The sequence below is a fragment of the Aspergillus novofumigatus genome, assembly GCF_002847465.1.
Source record: "Aspergillus novofumigatus IBT 16806 chromosome Unknown P174scaffold_3, whole genome shotgun sequence".
Classification (NCBI taxonomy): domain Eukaryota; kingdom Fungi; phylum Ascomycota; class Eurotiomycetes; order Eurotiales; family Aspergillaceae; genus Aspergillus; species Aspergillus novofumigatus.
The window spans coordinates 140,474-162,722 of NW_020194276.1; the positions used below are offsets into that span (position 1 = coordinate 140,474).

A 22,249-nucleotide genomic window follows, 5' to 3' on the forward strand; every position below is an offset into this window, starting at 1 on the left:
CGATATAAACCGTCGTCTACTGGCGCTAGACGCTTGGCAAGGAGCTATAATTGTGGTTGAGCTTATTTTACTTCAACCATCCGTCCATTTCTGACTTGCCTCAAAGAAAAAGTGGGCTATTCGTTTTCTTACCTCCAGTACGAAGTTTTGCCTCCGCTATCTACGGCGCTTGGAGGTCAGACAGCCAAGCAAATATCACTCTTTTTGGGGCGCATACTCCTTAACGCCGTCTCAATCTGTTATAGATGTCTTCAATCTCATTGCCCATCTGTTGTTCCACACGCTCATGTGCAAGACCGTCATTGATCAGATCTCTTTTTGGTGAGGCCCCGCTAGTCCTCGCCAACTCTTCGGTAGCCAGTTCAACTGGATTTATACTTAGCAAGAACGTGTCTGCATTCGGTATTTAGAATTTAGTCTCACCATGACAATGCACAGCTGCTGTCTTTCCGCTGGACATTGCGTGGGGAACGTTGGTGCTGTTGTCACTGTTGGCATCGCCAATACCCCACACTCCTTTAACAGTTGTTCGCAGACCTCGAGCCGTCGTGTTCATTTTGTTTCCCAGGAAGCCTACACCCAACTGTTTCGGCAGCTCAGACGCCTGTGAGGTTGCGTAGTTTGTAATGAAAGCACCCCGTTCCTCGAAGGTTCCATCCGTGAAATAGACTCGGAACTTGTCGAACTCTTTACGGATAGCCTCATCCTGGACGATACTCCCGTTCTGGACGCGTGTGATATTCAGGATAGGCTTGTTGATGATGGTGATATTGTATGCTTTAAACACTTTTTCCCAGTTTTGATCCTTGCTGGCAATGCGTGTCTGTTGGGCTGTGTTGTTGGTACCGTTAGAATAGACTCGTATGTCCTTGTTGAGCGTTGGATACAGTTCTTTGGCGCTATCATAGGCATCCGATAAATTACCGAGAACGCCAATTGGCTGGTCACGGTGCTCGAAGCCATCACACCATGGGCACCAGAAAATACCCTTGCCAAAGGCGTCACGGAGGCCGGGGACATTGGGAAGGTCATCCTTCAGTCCACTACCCAAGATAACCTTGCGCGCTGTAAAGGTTGTACCATTGGTCACAGTAGCACTGAAGCTGTTGTTGGTAAGCTGGATCTTTGTAACCTCTTGATCTACAAAGGTTGTCACGTTGTAAAAGGATATTTGCTTCCTTGCTGCTGCTCGGAAGGCGGTGGGCACAACATCTGATTAAGTGTGAACCACGGCTGTAGGCAAGCAGGATGTGGTAATAAAAGATACATACGGTCGTTTCCAATGACATCGTGCATATGCCTTGTGGGATTGTTTCGGTACTTTCCTGAATCAAACAATATCACTTTTCTCAAGACACGCGACAATCCACTGGCTGCACTGAGGCCAGAAGGTCCACCACCAATTACAATCACATCATACTGCGTCTGATTGGCCTGCCCTAAGCAGACAGTCAAGAAGGTGAATAAGGCGAAAAGCGCCCTGCAACCAAAGACAAACATTGTCATATGCTGTGCATCAACCAGACACTGGTGGTTCCGGATAGTATGAAAGAAGGAGGGAAAGCAAAGACAATGATAAAGAGAAGCAACCAAAGACTGAGAAGCGGAAAAGGTATGCCATACATATATTTTAGGAGTGCACTGGTTTGACGTCATTGACTTATTTTCAAACCAACAGCGGTGGAACCCTATGCAGCGAACGTTGCACTGCGAGGTTACAAATCATAAGATGCAATCAAATTAGGAAATAGTAGCAGGAATAATTTTGCTGCGATATTATAGTCAATTGGTTACTTAGCATCCTAGCATAGGTGTCGCGGAAGGGACGGACCGCATTAGAACCAAATAACAACGTCATTGACAGTTGATGCTGCACTGTGCAAACCAGCTGCAGTTCAAATCGAGATACTCATCTTGAAGGCTCATGCAAGCCATCCCGCACCACTTCGCAGAGCAGGCCTCTTGAAAATGCCTTGAAACAAATTACCGAAACCGCCTTTCTCGTCCGATCTCCGACGGGTCCGTCGCAACAAAGGACGGCGATTCGAAGTGGAGGGGAAGCATTGTGTCGTGCGGAAAAGGATCCCCCAAGGAAATCATCAATTTAAGAAAGGAGTCGAGTATAACCCCAGACACATCTGCTGGAAAGTGGATATCCTATCAGGTCATCTACGGGATCGGCAAATGCTTGGTGGTATCATTGTCTTATCTGTTGCGCAAAACGTTTCCTCACCAAGCTTCTCGGCTATCCGGTCATGGCGGTACCGCAATTAGACAAAAATGTAACACTGAACACTGGTGCGCTTGGACTTATCAATTCATTCCCCGCGGATCAACAAGATCAAGTACTCGCTGCCTACAACAGAGTTCTTGTGGATGACTTTTATACATCGTTAGGTCTTTCTTGTCTGGCTGTGGTCAGCACGCTTGGTGTTGAGTGCAGGCTTATTAAACAAAGAGATAAAAGGTAATGGCTATGTGGCATCGCAATATCAATTCATCGTCCGAGACCACACAGACACCAGATCCACTGCGCTTTCCGTATTTCCTAAGAGCCCAGACCGAGGCAACCTGTAAATTGCCATTATTTATTGATGTTCAAGCTTATGTTATATGGAGAGAAAGAGGTAACTAGTATATGGACTTCTTGTGGGTATCGTGTCTGACTACTGTACACTTTCCCTAGTACAGCAAGGGTAGTGATCGTGTGTCGAGGCAACAGTCAGTCCTCGGCTACTTATCCAAGTACACACTCTCAGTCATTTACCTCAGGGCCCAAAGCACTAAAGTCTATTAAAGGCACATATCTCACTGGCTAGGTCTTAAGGTTCATGATCGGCTGGCCACGGAAGGTTTCCAAGCTCTGCGGGGATTGCCGAATCGTCCACCAATCAAATGCCTACAAAGAAGCCACGGATGCTTCGCCTACGCTTATTTTATAATGGTACATTTGTAATTAAAATCGCTCTTATCCAGCGTAATTTGTGTAACGACCCATACCAGTACAAGTTTAAATAAAAGCATATTTGCAGTAATTAGCAGGAAGTTCCGTTTTCAAAAATATGGAACATCCAGAATACTTCTGATCTAGTTCTGTGATGCTAACTTGGCGCTGCAAAAGGTCTCTAAATCTGATATAAGGAAGGCAGGAAATGAAACAATAGGATATAAATAACAATTCGTTCCTTCACCTGTCAATTTATCAGTCCTGTATGTTTTATCATCTCTGCTCTTCTAGGGCACATCTTGATATAGTTTATTGCTGACTTGAAATCAAGGTAATAGTAAAGTTATTTTCATGATCAATCGTCATGCTTAAGCTCCTTCTCCGGCCAGCCTTCCTGATCCACGATCACCACCTTGCCATTGTCCTATTTAAAATAGATTGATCCAGTGGCAACATAGACACCTGACTTCTTATCCCGGACATACGAGGCAGTTGTCACCAGTGTACCATCCCGGGGCATAGTACCGACAATTGCATATTTGTCTGACATGTCTGGCCATACTGTAACATCACCAATTTGGGTAATTTCAGTAGAAGAGCATATTGACCCTTCTCCCCGCCAGTGACATCCTTAAACCGGACGCCAACGACAGAAGTGGAGCCTTTGAGCACCTGATTGCACTGCACCAATTTGTTCTTTGGAAATTTGACTGGTCGCTAGTCAATTCTTGTAAAACTGTAAAGTCGCTGTGATTCCAGACAAGTGCTTTGTCCCATCTCCGGGGTGGCAGGAACGATAGCTAGTGCCTAATTTCTCATGCTCGACTTCATTCAGTTTGGCGGTTCTAACGAGGCTGTCGTAGTTTGCCTTGCCATAGAAATCAAGAGTATCAGGAGCCACCATATTGTTGGACGTATCAGGTTCACTCCGAATTGGATATCATTAAAATGGCCTAATATGCTAAAAGGTTACTGTTTCTAGTTTTGCATTATGCTAAATACTTGCTATATTTGGACGAAGGTTATGGTATATGCAGGGCTCAACCTCGATATAGATTTTTAGTAGATTATACTCATGCAACTCTGATCAACCTGACTAGACACCCCATACGCATTAACTGGAGGCCAGGACGGGTCACAGGCAGTATTTCCCACTCGTAGGTAGCATATTGGGTGATATGAGTTCGCCTAGTCCTATTACTCTCTTTTGCACCCTGAAAACCACTTATTAGCTAGTTCTCTGCTCGGTCTCATCCTCTAAGGGTGAAACTGTGTTCTCTAGGTCTTAACAATTTCTCTCCCCAAAAGGGCTGAAGTTAGTAATTCTGCTTCTTATTATAGTTCTAGCAATCTAAGTTTTATTCTTATAGCAGTGGAATGTAGAAGTGTATTTGAGTAATAAAAGTTTATTTACTAAGAAGGTTTAGCCTCTACCATTAGAGCTCCAGAGTCGTCTGCACCCTAGCCAGCTATCAACTATACCCGTAACTAACGTTTAGGGATAGAGTTCAATCTGCACAGTGCCTATCGATTTCCCCAGGCTCAGGCAAAGCCAGTGCTGATCACCCAGCTCACATCGTTGTTGAACGAGGAGGTCGCGTCGAACGTGTGAACCCCGCCGTTGCTCGCGGCGTATAGAACGTTGTTGTAGTGGCGGAAATAGCGAGTGGGATAGTTCCAGGACCGAACCGAATTGCCCTGGCCGTTGAGGCCGGCTTGCGGACAGAACGTGGCATCTTCGTGGAACTGTTTCGTGCCGTCGTTGGCGCTGACTTGGAGCACGAAGTCGTAGTGCCGAAGGAAGCTGCCGGGTGTGTCTTTGGACTCAAACGAGAAGCAGTCGCTATTGGCAAGGCCGGTGCGAACCGTCCAGCTGGCCTGCTGCTTGAGGGTGGTAGAGCTGGACGATGAGACGACCTGAGTGTTGACGGTAGAGCCAGAGTGTGCGATGTAGCGCGTCGTGTAGCCGGATGTGGTGGCCCGCAGCGAGATCGAGGAACCGACAGTGAGCTTGGGACCGCTGGTCAGCGATGCGGTGGCGTATTTTGCTGCTACAATGTTGGCCTGCACCGAGTTCTCGGTGGCATCGGACGGATAGCCGGAGGTCATCACGCCCTCATAGAATGTGCCCTGGGCGCCGTTGCTGTTGTCACCGCCAATGCCAAGAACGATGGCACCCTCTTTGCTCATTGGATTGTAGCCAGACACGCTTGGGCGCGCACCATTGTAGAACGTCGATAGCGAGCCGGACGCAGCGTTGGCGCCACGGATAGCCCACTGGTTTTGCTTCCCCTTGACAATCGCAGTGAGGAACCGGTGAGAGATTGACGGGTCACCAGAGTTGTTGTCAGGGCTGGAGCCAGAGAATAGGCCATTCTCAAGATCAGCCATGATCCACGGGCCGCTGCCTGAGCCAGTGCCCCAGATAGTGTTGTCACCAAAGTAGATGGCCTCCATGTGGCCGTTGCCTGTATCACGACTGTTGGTCTCAGCGTTGCCATAGTCAAAGCAGCAGGCATCATTGTAATGAGTCCCATCAAGGACCGCGTACATGCCCTCAGGTGCGTCGCCCGTAGCTGTGCCGCTGACAGCATTGTTGCGGTAGCCGGTGCCAGGCGAGATGAAGACACCGTATGCCTTCTGACCGTTCAGCGTGACCGGTGCGCCAGTTGCGCTAGCCAGGTTGTCGTAGCCATTAGACTCCGGGCCATTGAAGCCACCGGGCGGAGCCTGGGTGAGGTGATTACCGCGGCCTGACTGGTCATAAATGATGGTGATGAGGCAGGTAGTGCCATCACAGAAGGAGTCTTGTGCGGCGGCATTCGCGACACCGCCGGCAGAAAGAGGCGCAATGTCAGCTGTGGCACCATCAGAGCCGCGCTTTACCTGGTAGAGTGGGCCACTGTAGCTGCTGTACAGGGCGCGAGTGGTGCTGTGGGCGGCGACGCATGGCGTGCCACCAGAGGAGTAGATGTCACAGGGCCCAGCAGCGACAAGGGAGCCTGTGGCAACCAGGCCAAGAGCAAGCAAGCTGGCATATTCAAGGCGTAGTTGTGGGAACATGTTTGGTCGCTTTCAGTGGGGAACACTCGGATGTGCCCGCCTGTATGTGTCTTAAACTCAGCAGTGAGATGCTGAAATGGCCACTGAAGTAAACAGGTATGTTGAAGGGCTGTAAGCCATCAAGTCTCTCTTTTATAGTCTTGATCCAGTTCATCACGCTGTCCATGTCTTACACTTATCGTCACATGCAGCAGTGAAGTGGCGTGAAATTTCCTCCAATAATTATAGCTAGATTATACATTCTACTTGATAGTATACTCTAGTGAACTTTAGTCCTCAGAAGCTCGGTTAATACTGGAAGCAGACATAACATCAAATTAAGCGACAGTCTTCAAAACCTGTATGATACTTCAGGGCTATTATTATGGGACAATCTGGATCTAACTGACATAGCAGAGAAGTACATAAATACCATTGTGGTCCTATATAATAGGCCAATCTTCTCAAAGGAGCTTAATAAGACTTTCAAGACAGAAAGACCTTATAAGATAATACTCGATCTGAAGCCTTGTGTCGATGTTTATAAGCCAGTGCAGTCGTTTTACTCAAGATGTTGCAGAATTCCAAGATAAGAAGAATTGTGACGAGATGAAGCCTTCTGCTGAGTACTGACGGATATACGGAGTAGTGCAACGAGCTTGCCGAAGCTTTTACCGAGTTGTCTTGCTAAGAGGATTACTGTAGAACAGACAGGTCACAGGCTACGGATCAAGTGGAACCAAAGACGGCTTGGAATTATGATTTGGGTGTCTTCATAAAGCTTCGTAAAGCTTCCAATATCGTGTATGTGGGATGCGGGGAGGAATCTGCCGGCACTAGCCAAGGGGTTCGTTAATTGTATAGGTCAGCTCTAGTTGCGGGGAAATTGATCTTCAGAGTCTTTGGCCCATTATGATTTAGCTAGACGGAATGTTTTGTTCCGCCTCTGATGCTCGCCAGAAGCAGCCTAATACGTGTCACGAGGCCCTGTTTATGCAACACTGGAGAGTGATGGCTCCATTTCGACATGTTTATCTGGCCCGTGTTGGATGTACCCCGCATAATGGTATGGGGCATTAGTAGGTATCCATATATTATGCGTCTAGGACTAACCATGCAGCTTGTGCCACCGGGATTTTCCCGATTTTTCTCGACAGGAGACAATTAACCGAAGCTACTAAAAATAGCTGAACATTACGAACTCCCCTTTTATTGGACTCGGAGCTGGAAAGCCTAGCCAACGGAGGATGGTGCATGAGCTTAATTAGAAGACGGGCGAGTCTTGTCCATTTGCTTGAGGATGCGGGGCCCCGGATGAGAGGGAAGAAAATCACAGGCAATCAGCCACCAAATTACGATCGCCCCAACGCGTATCTTCACGATTTGTATTACCGATAATGCCACCAATTCGCAATCAATCCTCAAATTTGACTGAGTAGGTTATCAAAGCCCAAAATTGTAGATACGGACAGAAAAATAATTCGATTCGAGAGTGTATAATTTCTATGGATACGTGTGGATCAGCCCCCTGGCGTAGTATGGTTTGGAAATGGCCAGCATCGTATTGGCGGAGTGCGACAGGCGGACTGTTGGGTTGTCTGTGAACTTGATTTCCTCAGTGATTTTAGGTTCGATATGGTCTGCGTTTCGATCCGATATCGGACGATCTATATCTCTTTCTGTAGTCTCATATTTCATCCTATGGTCTACTGCCCGCATTCAATCTTTCGGATCTGTGCCTGCGGCGACTCGACCGTCTTGTGGAGGTCTTACCATGGTGGACGATGGGGTTTGACGTTGTTGATTAACAGCCAGATCATCTGGCTAGTGATGCAAGGACTCCTATTATCTAACATAGTGACCTGTAACTGCCGTGGATGATCTCCTCGGCCAGTCCTATGACCTAATGCGAGCGTTGGTTGCGGGATTTTCAGGTACTGAGTTGTTGTCAGGATCTCCTGCGACTGGGCGACCGGGCCGTGTTTAGCTCCCGCTCGGGACTCAACCACAACCACAACCACAACCACAACCACAACCAGAACCACAATTCGAATGATGAATGATACCACTCCCATCTCTTGCTGCTCTCCGCAAATTGGGTCTCTTGACACTTTCGAGGATCTCTGTTCTGCTAACCACTGACTTAACAGGAAAGCTATGGGAGTACTGCCTGATATTTCACAGCCACACATGACGCTCTAGTCAACTTGTTGCGGCGTCAATACGGCCCGGAATAAATCCCAGCCATTACTGATATCCATTAGTCGTTGTCTGAATCAGGAGCATAAGGAGAGGAATTCATACATAAGCCGCGGTGGATTTTCCCTCTAGCAGAGCATTTCCCAGGGCCGGAAAAGCGTCTGGGTTCTTATGCAATGCCCTTTTGGAGAAGACCACATGTTTCAACCAGGTTTCTCCGTCCAGCCCTAGCTCATAATAGAACATATGCTCAAAGGCAATGTGCACTTGATTGATGGCGTGAATCCGGGATTATAGCTGATACTCAGTCCAGAAATCCCACCAAGACCGGCCCTGCTGGACACAACCCTCTAAGGCAGCAGCGTAACTGTCAAACTACACAGCCAGCTGATTCAGCCTGGCAATCAAATCGTGCAACGGAGTGAAATCAAAACCCACAAGTGAGGCAGGCACCTTACTGCGTACAGGGCGGAGGTATGTGACCACGCTGGTCGCGTAATCTGTGGTCCTCTCTGCCAGCACCGGGCTCTCAGGAGATAGGCGGCCATGCACGACCAAATCTTGGTAGTGGTGATAAAATACTTTCATTCCAGGTCTTCAGACGTATCCATCCGGTCGGCTGTATCGACCTGTGAGTGATAGGGGAAACAAGATCTTCCAATCCTAGAGAGAACCCCATGCCTAGCGCTGAGATACAGGCGCTACTAAGGAATTACATGGCATCTCCACCTCCACCTACTGTGAAATGGCCTCCCCAGACGTCGAGGACGGGTTAGCCCTCGACCGTTTGGTTTGGTAATTGGACACTCCAGTGGCATACCTTGCCGCGCGGTAAAGCATCGGACTGGTCGTAACATGACACCCGTGTGCCGCCAGCTGCCAGCACAACGCTACGATTCAGCCGGGCAAATACTCCCGAATCCACGGACGTCATCCAACCCGTCCAAACTCCTCCCCACCAAAACTAGACTCATATCATGCAAAGTGAGCGATTACCTCACCTCATCAATCTCATCAAGAGAACCGTGCTGTTTTCCCATGGTAATGCTGGTCTCTGTAGCAGCATAGTTAATTCTAATTGACACACCGAGGTCACCCCAGACACGCTTCACTGAGGGAGTAAGCACATGTGAATCTAACTTTGCTAACTATAGCCCCTATGCTCTATTAATATAGTCATCCAGTATGGGCTGTGGTGATTGACTAAAAACTCCTTACAATACATTTTCATCTGTGTCCACATCACAGCCTAACAGAGAAAGAATCTTACATCCCCTCGCCTTAATCTCTCCTATATACCACCCGGAGTGGCGTCATGGTTATAAATCTCAGTGCAGACACTAGCTAAGATAATTGCTGGAACTACATTACAAAGTCTACTAGCGAAGGAGTATCCCTGACCTATCTTGGGTCCATATCGCAGGAGTAAAAATATAGGATCTCTCGGCACACACCGTTCCTACCGCAAATAGAAACAATAGAATTCATCAATAACTGAGTCATTGAACATAAACATCTAGAGCTAGCCATACATGGGTCACAGTTTCAACTCCGACTAAGATATATCTAGCTAGGGGAGGGCATGGAACACTTATGTACCACATAATATGGCTAATATAATATATGCTAAGCCATGAGATTATATTATACCCAACAATATCTGCGGACTCCAATAATGGGCTTAATGGCGTCTACTTCCACCTCTCAATCCACTGGAACAACCCGTTTCACACCGCGCCCCCAGAGACTTTTACTACGCATCACCGCTACCCCCGGTCTATAGTATCATTGGCCCTGGGCCGCGCCCCTGATGAGGACTGTTCTGTCCGTAGTAGTTAGAATCTGTCACGGCTTAACAAAAGTCGGATGGCTTTAATTAGCTAGTTGGACGAACGGGCCTATGATGAGCAACCGCCCGGTTGGTCGGACCCTGTGGGGAAGAAGCATGATAAGTTCGAGTTATACGAGGGGCCCTGTTACACACGTCAAAAAGGCTGGTGCTGTTAAGCGTCGCTAGCTGAGTTTTGAGGAAGTCAGACAGAATCTATGACAATTACTGGCCTTCAAAAAATTGGCCCAGCTTTTGGAGTTTATGTGATTGGTAGATAAAGCTCTCAATATGCAAAATTCGCTTGTCCTGTGACAGTATCTTCCGCATGTAGTCTGAGCTAAGGTTACGTCCGGGAGCGGCCCTTCCTTGCGAATTCTGCAGAGCGACGAGCAAAAACTGCAGATCGGCATCCGACTGGACGGATCTCGATCCGGGACCCAGGGGCCGGGTACGGGGCTTGCTGGAGGCTTGGTACCTAATGATCTGAATTAGTGTCACCACTTCCTACACTAAGCAAATCGAGACACGCATTTGTGAGGTATCAAACCGGATACTAAATCCCCGCGTGAAGTATGAGAAGTTTCGGGGGTTGTCAGGGTCATCGGCGTCGTCCCAATCATGAGCCAATTTGCGACGCTAGTTGTTCCTCGTCATTTACCCTGGCGGTACAGCTGCATACTCCTGGTCAGGCTTAGGCTCCATTGAATCCATTGTGCCCATTATCCCGACGAAGCTCTCGAATGTGTGAGGCAGAGAGCCCGGAGAGGTGAGAAGAGCAGAAAGGGTGCGAGTAGTACTTGAGTGACGAGAATTGGTATGGAATAACGCGAAATACTGGTAACTCTCTGCTCGTAAGCGCTTGGTCTTGGATGTCCAAAATAAATCGAATATCGGCAGTGGGAAGTCCGGATCCTGCAAGAACAAGAGCTGCCGCCATAGATGTCCAAGTGGTTGTCTCCAAAGGGCCATCGGGGGAAAGATTTTGGACTGTGAGTGATCTATGCAACACACGCCCTAGCATTGATACTGCATTGGATCATATCTATCTGCTAATCCATGTACCAACGACTAAACCTACATCTTTTGTGTCTTAGTATAAACTCAAAGCAAGATCAACCGCAGCCTCCGCATGAACAACGCAGGTATCAATAATTGGAACCTCACTGTCTTCTACATGAACCAGCATACCAAATTCTGTACAGGCCAGGATGATCACTTCTGCTCCTCTCGCAATAAAGTCCGCAATGGCTGATTTGAATTTTTTCTGTGTTTCCGGGAGAAATATATTTTTGGCAAGTTCGTGGTATAATGCATTGTGCACATTGGCTTCATGCTGTCCATTTGCAACTAGCACATTGAGATTATACTTCTTCTCAAGGCGCCGCACAAAGTATGTTCCAGACATGGTATATCGACTACCGAGGAGACCAGCTGTTTTGAAGCCTGATGTATAGCCCTTTGCGCAGGAGCGTCAACAATATGTAACATAGGGTAGTCGACGTTGCTGGTGATATAATGATCTGCGGTGTTGACTGTATTGCATGTCAACAAGAAGAAGTCTGCGCCAGCAGCCTTGAGCTTCTTTGCCTCCACTGTAAGCAGTCTGCCGCCTTCATCATATTTCCGTTCTGCCTGGGCCTGCTATATCACAGCAAAATTGGTTTGTGTGAGCAAGATGTTTGGCGTCTGGAGCCCGTTGCCTTGGGTTTTGGATTTGTAGTATTCGTTGATGGTCTTGTAGTGATCCAAGGAACTCGGCCAGGCAATACCGCCAACAATGCTGATTGTCTTCATATTTGTCCTTGCGTAAAATTAGTCCGTGAGAACCGGTATAAGGTGTGGTTGAATCGGGTCTTACATATATCAGTATCGCAAATGATATGATTCGCTGTGGATTGCTGTCGACAAATACATACTATAACAACAGGTTATTTATAGTGGAATCCGGACTTCCTGGCATACATGACCGCATCCCACAGATTTGGAGTTCCGCAAGGCCGTTTCGGAATAAATAGGTATCTAGGATTATATCCGCTGAATTCCTACATCACTGAAAGTGAAAGAGAAAAAGCCCCGCTCAAAGTATGTCTAGCGTGTAGATTGCCCTATTTGAGATTCTATAAACAAATCTATCGCCCCTTCCATAGCCGTGTCGCTACTCTCTCATATGCATCGGAACTGCAAGCTCTTGCCTGGCACGGTTCAAGAGGATCAAATTTGTGATGCCCTGCGCATTCGAATCCATCTATCGACAAAAAAATCCACGCCAAGGCTGATTTGGCGTGGCGAATGGATGTGCATTTGTGCAGAATTGTAACGTTTGAATGCTCAAGTGACGGGATAATGGAAGCTGGATTTGACCCGGCCGTTCCAACGATCTGGACGCCTTCGTCAACAATGACGTTTGTATATGCAAGATAATCAGGTGGATGAACAGCTGGTAGTATCGCAAGATTCACGCCAAATGGCCTGGAAGTTAGAGAACAGCATTTTCTGATCTCCTTCCGGAGGGCGTCGGGTGTAGGCTGAGACAGCGCCAAGATCTAGGCAGTCTGTTAGCAGAAAGCCATTCCTTTCCAGGCACCCAAATCTATTCGAGCATCGCAGGGCACATACAATCCTGAGGCCACCAGAATTACTAACTGCAGCGGCAAGTTCGGCATTTGCGACCCATTGCATTCCACCTTGGATCAGGAACTCTATCAGGTTGTGCCTAGTCAGAAGAGACGGCACAGAGAACTTACGAGCAATCCCAAGTCATTTGGTCAAAGTTGTGTTGAAAGACATAGCATAATCACAGGGTTCCATGGCAAAAATTGGACGAAGAAAGACCAAATTGATCCGACCAAGCTCCGTACGCAACTTATACTTCCTATCTCCTTCAGTAAGAAACTGGTGATATTTTGCAAACACATGTATGCACCAAGGGTAGCCGTTGTCAGGCGATGTCGCAGCACCGCTGGGCTAGAGATGGTTAGAGTTACTTGAGAGAGTGTTTGGCTGGTAATAGTACCCTAGTCTCAGTCCAGTCCTCGAGCCTAGTTCGCCATAGTCTGATCCACATTGGGATGGAGCTGTTCAAGGTTTCGGAGACAACATGTAACAAAAGGTATAGTCACTGTATATTGAGGACCACAAACTAAAGCGTGGTGTTTGGGTTAGGTATTCCCGCAGGGCAAGTCTGATAAAGCACCAGCATCGTAATCATCCGAACGAATTCCAACCACAACATACACAATCATCTCCGCTCTTCAGTGCGCCGTCCATTTCATTTTCCCGTTATCTACCTTGCCAGTCCGAGCTCCTATCCGAATAGATGGCGGCAGACTACAGCCTTTCGACGGCTTCAGCCCAAATGTGCCACCCTCGCGGCGAAATAGCTGCAAATCATGCCGTCATACGGGCAGTGTATATCAAAAAGCCTCACGTTCTGGTTATGGCCCCGCAGGATACGCATCGGTGGCTGCCAAGCAGAACGCCGATACAAGCATATTACCAGGGCGTACCTGAGAACTGGACACCAACCCTCTACCAATCACAAGTTATCTGGCACCCTGGGCAGTCACCGGCTTTGACGAGATCATCCAGGTGTGCCCTTGTAGCCCGTAGAAGGAGGCCCACATGCACTCAGAATAACTTACTAACCCTAAAGTATCCGCTTATATGTCGTGTGCACCATAGGCTGTATGGTCCGTAGATGCTTCATCTCATTTTTCCCGATAACATGGCCAGGGTGGCTTCGTTTGCAGCTGAATTGATGTCCCCTAAACGAATCCGAGCGGGCAAATATTCCCTTCGGGAAGCAGAAGAACGCTTGTTTGCCCTTGTTCCAAGAAGCTGGGGCACACAGGCGGCAATGTGCTTTGTACCCTCATAACTGCGACTTCTACGCTCGTTTGATTGCGGAATTCCCTGGCGGCCGGGTGAGGAGCATCGAGCCGTGGCGGCAATGTGGCAAAATGGCCAAGCCCCTACCGTGGGGTCATCGCTCACCCTTCTTGGGTCACAAGAGGTCACAAGAGCGTCCTCTGGGCCTGATGATGACTATTATTGCTTTGCTGTCCTCGAAAGTGAGCCAGCCATTCGCGATTATCAGCAATGGTTTGATTCCACTGATCTTCAGAATCAAAAAGTAGACGCCTTGCCTCTTGCTGGAACATTTCGTCTGTAGGGATGATACCGCTTCCCATCATCTGTTGTGCGTAACGGCTCAGATGGCGCGTCAGCACTTCAGTGTACGAATCCAAACCGGGTTCTTGAAGGGGGTGGAGCGACACCTCTGGCGTCTCCGGAAGCACTTGCGCACCTACTTCGTCGACAAAGGTGGCTCGGGATAGCATCTGAGAAAGGTGATCACTAACAGCCCCATTAGTGGCAGAGAACGGCACTAATGTTCGCGATTCAAAGTCGAGCAGATAAGGCGGCACACTATGTGTGACTTGCGCAGCTATCTCGAACAGGTGTTCTCGAGAGACAAGAATCTGGTGTTTTCAAACTAGTCAGACGTGTCCAGGTGTGCATATGGAGCAAGGCGTGCATACAGGGCAAGGCGTGCCTGCACGCCCTGTGAAGTGGGTCCGGTGGGGTAACCCGGGAAAACCTAAAGTATATCTAATAGATCTCTTTTAGGCTTATCAATACGAGCCGTAGCAGATACAGTGGGCATGTCAAAAGTTTGAATCCAGTGTATTTACCGCTAGCCTGATTAGGGATTCCCAACTATACTGCCGCGGATTTAAATCTTTAGATACATGACTAAAGTAATTAACGTCATGGCGCCTTTGCAAATAATTATCACTGTAGATGTGATCATGCATCTCTAGGCTCTATAGTATTAGATATATTCAGTCTAGGACTCATAGGAAACAACATCCCAGCATCCCTCTTGGGACTATTACGACCCCTAGTCGTAAGGATCTATCCGGATTCATAATCAAACTAGCGGTAAATACACTGGATCAAACTTTGACATGCCACTGTAGCTGGCTGATGCAGACTTTTTGGCACAATGAATGTGATTTAGTGCATATCTCAGCATCCTCTTTCCCGCAAATAGCGGTCGATGTTGTGTTCATCGCTACCTCCTTGACGCGCAGGCAGCTAACGGGCGGCGTCTACTGTGTTAGAGCTCCTGTCTCGATACTGTAATTCTCTCGATTTGACCACGCTCCTCCTGTATGACAGTTAAACAGAAGTTATAGACATAGCTCTACAGGCTCGGACGACTCAACGTCATCCAAGGGCTTTTATCCAACCAATATACTCTTGAGAGCCAAAGCAAAATGTCGGAAAGATAGACAGCGCATTCTTCCATTTATTGTCCAAAATTTACACATACTGACAAGAGTGGAAGAAACAGTGGGTCGACCCGGACCTTGAGGGGACGATGCGGCAGCTACAAACGAGATCCCAAGCATGTGCGGATCAATTCCAAGGTGCGAAGAGTTGGAGCAGCAGTTTAACCAACCACCCGCCGCTTTGTCTATACATCGCGTATCGATGAATGGGGCGATCAACTGTGCTACTGCAGACCAGGACTAAAGTTATGGGATTCTTGTCAACTGCCCTGCGTCCCCAGTCTATAACTTTTGAATTTGGGAAACAGAGAGCCCAGATCGGCCAATGTCTTCCTTACTCAAGGTGAGGCCGTTCCGTTGCCCCTCAGTTATGTCTTACTAGAGGCTAGCAGTGCGAAAATGTCGCAGTTGGGACTGTGCCTGAAATAATGCAGTTTGTGGTCAATTTACTGAAGGATATAGTATGTATTGACGACCTAGACGCTCTACGGACACTAGCGGAAGGCTGAGTACATTCATTCTTTTCAAATCCCGCGGCGGCAGCTGCACTAATGCCTACAAGTGGATCTCGGTACATCGCCAATTTCGTCGTGTCACTGATGAAGTTCCTTTTTCCCCACGAACTTCTGGGATGTCGGCGTCTTCCCAGCACTAGCGGGCGACTTCATTTTCGGCCTGAGGAGAATAATCTATGCATTGCTAAACCGACGGTTGTTATTATGATGTACAGGCGTGGTTCAACCACGTTCCAGATCTTTGGTAAATAGCTATGGGTTCATAGTTTATCAACTGTCATAATGTGATCACAACGCGATCAGACCACTATTAAGCAGCATGAGATGGCGCTCGAATTTATTAGATTTTTGACGAGACGGGCTTACAATGAGGTTAGTTGCTACTGATAATGTAGTTACTAGAGCTGGCATGCTAGGTGTCTGTTATGCATGTTTGCTTTCCGGCACCAGCAGTCGCTGATGCGAGGGAAACTTATACGGAGCTGTCTAAGAACATGACATCCATATAACATGATTTCCAAGAGTTTGATACACAAATTTCAATAAAACCCCGTCTAATATCTAAAATCCTCACTGCGGTGTACTCCAGTGTGAGACCCTCTGTATATATTTGGGAGCTTTGCATCAACCTATTCATCTAACACGATTTGACCTGCATTGCAACTGTGATATCAGCACTTCACTAAAGGAGTCATTCACGCCATTGAACATCAGCCAGCCCGAGTTGTGGATATGGAGCACATAAATTTTGATCTTATATTTGTTGGACAGTTACATCAGGCACCCTATTGCCCGGTGCTGCTCTCTGGGCCATTATGCTGTTCTTCCGCAGCCACGCTCCATATTTGATAAAGACAAACGGAATTACCCCCATGCTTATCGATACAAATCCCAAGAGCGAGCTAGCCCAACTGATACCAAGTTTCGTGTACATAGCGGTGGTGGCCAACGGAAGAGCCACGGCGAATAGGGACCGTAAAGTAGACGCTGCCGCTGCTGCCGAGAATATTGTTGGTATGCATCGGTGAGATAATTAAGGAGGGACATGAATATGAGCAAATAGCAGAACCCGAAGAAAAACCCCGATATCATAGGTATCACAGGATGTACCATTGGTTTTGACGACCAACCAAACCAGAAGAGAGCGATGGGAATAGTGGGAGCTCCGATGCACGCGACAGGCAGCCGTCTATACTCTTCCACTTGCGCCCATGCTGACCCCATATTCAGGGCCCTACCATGGTATGCACTATAAGCGGAAAAAAGGATCAACGCAACAATTAAACCTGGCAAGACTGAACACGCTGTTAGAATCCATGTAAGACCAAAGCCAGAGTTGCTGCGCATACTGGGAAGAAAGGCTAAGCTGGCCGCACCAGACGACAATCCGTACAACTCTAGAGAACATCGTGACAAACTTAATTAGCATTCAGCTCTCAGAAATTGGAGGTGTTGAAGATACCTTGAAATACTAGAGGATAAAATTCGAAAAAGAGGTACAAGAGGGAATAAATCATAGAGAGGTAGATGGAGCAAAAGAACACAATTGGCTCTTGGACGAACATGATGAATGGGCGACCGAGGAAATTGCAGATATTGCATGATACCGTTGGTGAACGCGGGCGAAGTTTTGATGTTGTCGATTGAAACCCACCGGATTGGATGTCACCGAAGGCGCCTCCATTCCTTTGAAGCAAAACTGGCATATATGTCTCTGGAATGGTGAACAGGAGAGGAAAGCCTGGGGTGCCGATGATTAGACCAGCCCAGAAAGTCCACCTCCATGATGTAGTAGAAACGAAGCCAGATATTATCGGCCCGAGAAGAGATGGAAATATGGCCACGAAGATGAAGCACGACATTGCCATTCCACGTTGGTGAGGATCAACATATATATCAGCGAATAGGCCACCTATTACCGCGTTTGGGGCAGAACCTCCCAACCCACATAGAAATCGAAACGTTAACAGAGCTGGAAGCGATGTGGCCACTGCACATGCTATCGTGAAGATCATGTACGTTGCGAAAGTAACGCATAAAACAGGCTTCCGACCAAGGAACTCGCTCAACGGGCCAAAGATCAGCGGACCAACGGCAAACCCTGCCATGTAAAGTGAGGATAGGAGTATCATCCTTATATCACTCCGGGCAACTTGGAAATAGTCAGCAATTGCATTCTGAGCTCCCGATGTCAAGGAGGACCCCAATGCGCTGTTAAAGACAAAGTAGGTTCCTGCAACGACAATATGAAATGTTCTAACCTGCAGTTATAAGAGTCAATCTCCCGGCGCAAATGGAATGGAAACGCTCGAGTTCTCACTGGGGGGAAGCTGGAAGGCTTCAGAATATGTCTGACGGAAGAGGATGAATTTGAAGGGCAATTTGAAGAATCGGCCTGAGGCCCGGTTGCCTTTTCTCCGGTAGAAAGTAGTTGGAATAACATTGGCAACCTGATCTGCTAAGGTGTATGTTAGAGGAGAATTCTTATTTCAGCTTTCTGTTCCGCAGAAAACGCCGGTAGAGCACTACGGAGCGTGGCATTCTCTTGGACTTGAGTACTGTTAAACTCGAACATAGTGTGCTATTTTCCTCCACAAGCAAGTCGGGAAGTATCTTTGACCAAACGCGCCGAGAGCGGAGCATAAGCTGCCTGCTTCCCTCGCCAAAGTCCGTCCTGGGGATTATGCTCGCAAAAACGATAGCCTTATTGAACCAAAGGGATGGCTTTCGCGATCCACATACAACTTTGACGCATGCAGCATACTCCGTAGCGTAGGGCGTGGAGTTGCACACTTTCCGGTAGCAAGCACGCCCTACGCTACAACTAATCTGGCTTAGCCTTGCGGAGTATACGTCTCTCCTAGTGGGTCCAGGAGACAGTTTGCTCCAATGATGTAAGCATGATCGCACGTAAAGACTACAACTAGGGTGGAGTCCTTTCAGTCTAAATCGAGGTGACCATCAGGTCCAGATGCCCGAATAGATTTTTGGTCGCCTCATCACTGGTGCATGTGTCTAAATCCGTCTCGGGAAATGAATGGTTAGTAATTTAGTCAACGCAAAAATACAAAGACAGGCATCAGACAAGCCGAGGGCTGTAGTTGGTATGTCATGTACAAATAGAAATAATAGGATGGCACTCCAGGGTATTCAATACCGTTTGTGGAAGAAAAAAATAACACAAGTACTGGTAATAGAATTATTGTTTGTTTTTACCCTGATCCCCCACTAAGGGCCGTAACCAGGCTATTTGGGGCCTGTTTCTGTACAGCTCTGTTGGCGTAGCATATTTTTGGCCACAGCATCCTACATCCAACTTCAAATTTGTGCATCGGGAGGTCGATGATCTAATGTAGACCTATACCTTAACCTTCCATTTCCAATTCCAGTCTAAGAGAGCCCATCGAGACAAGGCAAGACCAATGAGTCCGACCAGGAGGACTGCCGAATAGAACCCAATGAGAACCTGAGGCGTGGTCGATTGAAGCAGATCTCCCCCCACCGGGGCTGTCAGCAATACCCCGAATGAAGCCACGAAATAGACGGTGCCGTAAAATCGTCCGTATTCCTCGGTCCTGCAAAGCTGGCCGGCACAGACAGGCGCAAGTGACAGCCATCCGCCGGAGCCGAATCCAAAGATAGCCACGACGGCGTAGAGTGTGGCTTCATCGCGGGACCCAAAGGGGAGCCACACTGCTGCCATGACCAGCAAAGTGGTGATCACCAAACACAAAAGAATGTTAAACCGCCCGACTTGGTCGGCCGCGAAGCCAGGGAGAACTCTCCCAAGTAAGCTCATGCTATTCAATACTGTAAGGGAATAGAATTGCACATCCGATGAGAGCCCAGCGAAGCGCACATACGTCGGTAAAAGTGCAGCACAGCCGAAGATGATGAATTCGAAGGCGAAGACAGCGATGGTCAAGAAACAGAGACGAGGGGACCGGAACGCCCGAAAGTCAATCGTCGCTTTGCCGGCGTTGCCAGGTGGTAGCCGGCCTTTCACCAATGCGATCCCTACCAGATAGCATCCTAAGGCTGTGAAGGCGATTACCCGAATAGACCACGTCCAGCCATAACGCGAGAACAGCGTCCGTAACACCAATGGCAGGATAGCACCTCCGGCCGATGATCCCCCCATACAGATACCGGAGGCCAGAGCGCGTCGGCGCTGAAACCAATGGCTCAAAACAGCAATTGACACAGTTGTAATGATAGCTGATGCGACACCACCCAGGATGGACAGGCACAGAATGAAATGCCAATACTTCGTGCATTCTGCGAGTAGTATGTAAGAAGTAAAGCTGGCTGCCGAACCACAAGTCAACAGAATTCGAGGTCCATAGCGATCAAACAGAGGTCCCACTTGGACTCCAAGAAATAAAGTCAGAAACACTAAGATGGCCGTGATCCAGCCAACATCACGAATAGTGTAGTCGACGAGTTGGTTCGTGCTGATGTAGTCCTGGACGGAGCCAACTGAAGGAGCGTCAGTAGTCAACATCCCTAATGATTCACTAGGATAAAATTTGACCAAAGTGCCTCACCTGCCGTTTGGAAACCAAAAGATGGAAACATCATCAGACAGGATCCCAATAGGCACATCCATGCCTCACGGCCACCCTCAGGGAAAGCGAGACTGACTCCATTGGTTGGATTCTCGGGGCAGCCATGATTCGCATCGGGCCTGACCTCCAGATCGTGAGTCAACTCAGAGAGGTCCTGTCGGGTCGATCGACGCATTTTGCATTGGCATATCAGCGATCGATTGCACTGGTTGCGAAACAGGCAAGCTGCCAGTTTTAAGTCTTTCGCTTGCGTGCGGGTAAACCTTGGGCGGTACGATCACTGAAAGGGCGTGGTCCACAATTCAACTATCAAACTCACTGGCCGCTTGGCAGTGGGGCAAGCAATTCCGCCGTGATTCTTTTCCTCCCAACTCTGGTTAGTTGGACTAGGCCTAGCCAAATTGCAAAAATGTTTGGTTTGACCCAGACAAAAAAGCCCACCAAGACAAATAAATCACGGTAATATACAGTTTTCATTACGCTCTTTATCATAACAAATCTTGCGTATTCCAAAAGTAATACAGTAAAATGTGGGCCCTGCTCTTGGCGGGTTGGAGGTTTACCGGTGGTTACCCAAAAAGCAGTATGGCGAGGTCTACTTGGCTCTCAATCACGGGCGTTATCAGTGTTTCCGCTTTCAGGTGACTGATGCTCAGGTTTCCCATAGAACTTGACTTGTTGCTGGTCACAAAATATACCAAGAGTTTCAATACATAGAGGGTAGGAATGCAAGGAATCAAATAAGATCTGCCTTGCAGCATTGCAGAAGACCTCTTATAACAGTATAATTTAATGGGGAGTAGTGTTGTTCGGACAAACTATTATCTAAGCAAGGGGATGGGCCCCCGGCGGGGGTATGTGACATAAATCAAAACTGAACCAAAGTGAATCTAACCATAGTTAGTTAGTAGTGGTCTAGCTATGCCTATCTATGCCTAGTAGCAGTTTTTTGTGTTTAAACTCAACCTGAATTAGAACAGATTAGGTTTGGTTCTGATTTCCAAAATTTGGACTCAAAAAATTCAAAATTACAGCAGGTCAGTTCCAACTAGGTTTGAACTTGCCCAAACTCAGACTGAATGCAACTCTACTTTCTACCCCTACTAAGGCTATGCTAGATCAGATTATTAAGGGGTGTGGGATAGCAATAAATAATACTATCCTTCTTACAAAGGAAATGAGGATCTATATACTGGATAACACTACACATAAGAAGCAGCTTTAAAAGAGGAAGCAATCTAGGAGGTAGATAGAAGCTATAAGGGATTCTCTATCTAGGAGGGGCAGGAGTTTATTTAGCACAGGAATCAGGCTAATAAAGCTATTCCATCTATTCCTATAGAGTAGGTAGTAGATACAGAATAACACCCTTAAGTTTTAACAGGCCCCCTACACTGTAGTGACCGCCATATTCTAGGCTATAAGTGATTGCAATGTCCGCACTCCGCAGCGTAAGAATAACTAGAATTAGTAATATAATCATGTTTTAGGGGCTGAAAATAGCTTCGATCTCGGCTCTGCCCAATCTTGGGTGGCGGCTTGGTTGCAGTTGAGGCTTGCTTACCGATTATATTAACTACTGGTTTCCCCTAGTCCGATCCTCAATGCGCGTGCTTTGTTGATTTGAATCCTTCGTTGTCATTTACAACCGCACACACTTCACTTGTTACCCTACATGACCGGTAGAATACATACAATGCATTGCTCAACCATACCACGAACGTCTTCGAGTGGTATGGATCGACCAGCTGGAAGCCCGCAGCAGTCAACGTACTCCTATTCAGCATGTGGAACATACCGAAACTGCCGGCAGAAAAGGTAGGGTTGGGCTAATATCCATTTGTGTTCCA

At 47.7% G+C, this 22,249-nt stretch overlaps 8 protein-coding genes across 8 annotated transcripts; 1 reads left to right on the top strand and 7 right to left on the bottom strand.

The window, feature by feature from the left end:
• Positions 1-220: 220 nt before the first annotated feature.
• P174DRAFT_367249 (NAD(P)/FAD-dependent oxidoreductase) lies at positions 221-1,500 on the bottom strand (the record flags this gene model as incomplete). The annotated part of the gene is made up of 3 exons (XM_024822162.1): positions 221-366; positions 424-1,212; positions 1,272-1,500. 3 exons carry the CDS (start codon positions 1,498-1,500, stop codon positions 221-223), a joined length of 1,164 nt encoding a protein of 387 aa, XP_024683428.1.
• Positions 1,501-2,261: 761 nt separating this feature from the next.
• P174DRAFT_351897 (uncharacterized protein) lies at positions 2,262-2,453 on the top strand (the record flags this gene model as incomplete). Its single annotated transcript, XM_024821728.1, has 1 exon — positions 2,262-2,453. A coding segment is annotated over one exon (192 nt), but the record flags the coding sequence as incomplete, so codon positions are not given.
• Positions 2,454-4,489: 2,036 nt separating this feature from the next.
• Positions 4,490-6,010, bottom strand: P174DRAFT_458459 (alpha-L-arabinofuranosidase B; the record flags this gene model as incomplete). The annotated part of the gene is made up of 1 exon (XM_024829668.1): positions 4,490-6,010. The coding sequence occupies one exon, from the start codon at positions 6,008-6,010 to the stop codon at positions 4,490-4,492; it is 1,521 nt and encodes a 506-aa protein (XP_024683430.1).
• A 5,071-nt stretch (positions 6,011-11,081) lies between these two features.
• P174DRAFT_479709 (aspartate/glutamate racemase family protein) lies at positions 11,082-11,813 on the bottom strand (the record flags this gene model as incomplete). The annotated part of the gene is made up of 3 exons (XM_024830708.1): positions 11,082-11,475; positions 11,496-11,647; positions 11,774-11,813. 3 exons carry the CDS (start codon positions 11,811-11,813, stop codon positions 11,110-11,112), a joined length of 558 nt encoding a protein of 185 aa, XP_024683431.1. The 3' UTR covers positions 11,082-11,109.
• A 376-nt stretch (positions 11,814-12,189) lies between these two features.
• On the bottom strand, positions 12,190-12,713 carry P174DRAFT_479715 (NAD(P)H-dependent flavin oxidoreductase; the record flags this gene model as incomplete). The annotated part of the gene is made up of 2 exons (XM_024830709.1): positions 12,190-12,562; positions 12,636-12,713. Coding segments are annotated over 2 exons (451 nt in total), but the record flags the coding sequence as incomplete, so codon positions are not given.
• Positions 12,714-14,032: 1,319 nt separating this feature from the next.
• P174DRAFT_368224 (uncharacterized protein) lies at positions 14,033-14,485 on the bottom strand (the record flags this gene model as incomplete). The annotated part of the gene is made up of 1 exon (XM_024822214.1): positions 14,033-14,485. A coding segment is annotated over one exon (453 nt), but the record flags the coding sequence as incomplete, so codon positions are not given.
• A 2,100-nt stretch (positions 14,486-16,585) lies between these two features.
• On the bottom strand, positions 16,586-18,559 carry P174DRAFT_510755 (MFS transporter; the record flags this gene model as incomplete). Its single annotated transcript, XM_024831716.1, has 5 exons — positions 18,152-18,559; positions 17,294-18,092; positions 17,181-17,228; positions 16,962-17,126; positions 16,586-16,827 (listed from the first exon to the last, which is right to left on the bottom strand). The coding sequence occupies exons 1-5, from the start codon at positions 18,272-18,274 to the stop codon at positions 16,586-16,588; spliced, it is 1,377 nt and encodes a 458-aa protein (XP_024683434.1). The 5' UTR covers positions 18,275-18,559.
• A 630-nt stretch (positions 18,560-19,189) lies between these two features.
• P174DRAFT_403182 (MCT family MFS transporter) lies at positions 19,190-20,651 on the bottom strand (the record flags this gene model as incomplete). The annotated part of the gene is made up of 2 exons (XM_024823973.1): positions 20,379-20,651; positions 19,190-20,310 (listed from the first exon to the last, which is right to left on the bottom strand). Exons 1-2 carry the CDS (start codon positions 20,572-20,574, stop codon positions 19,190-19,192), a joined length of 1,317 nt encoding a protein of 438 aa, XP_024683435.1. The 5' UTR covers positions 20,575-20,651.
• Between the last annotated feature and the right edge of the window lie 1,598 nt (positions 20,652-22,249).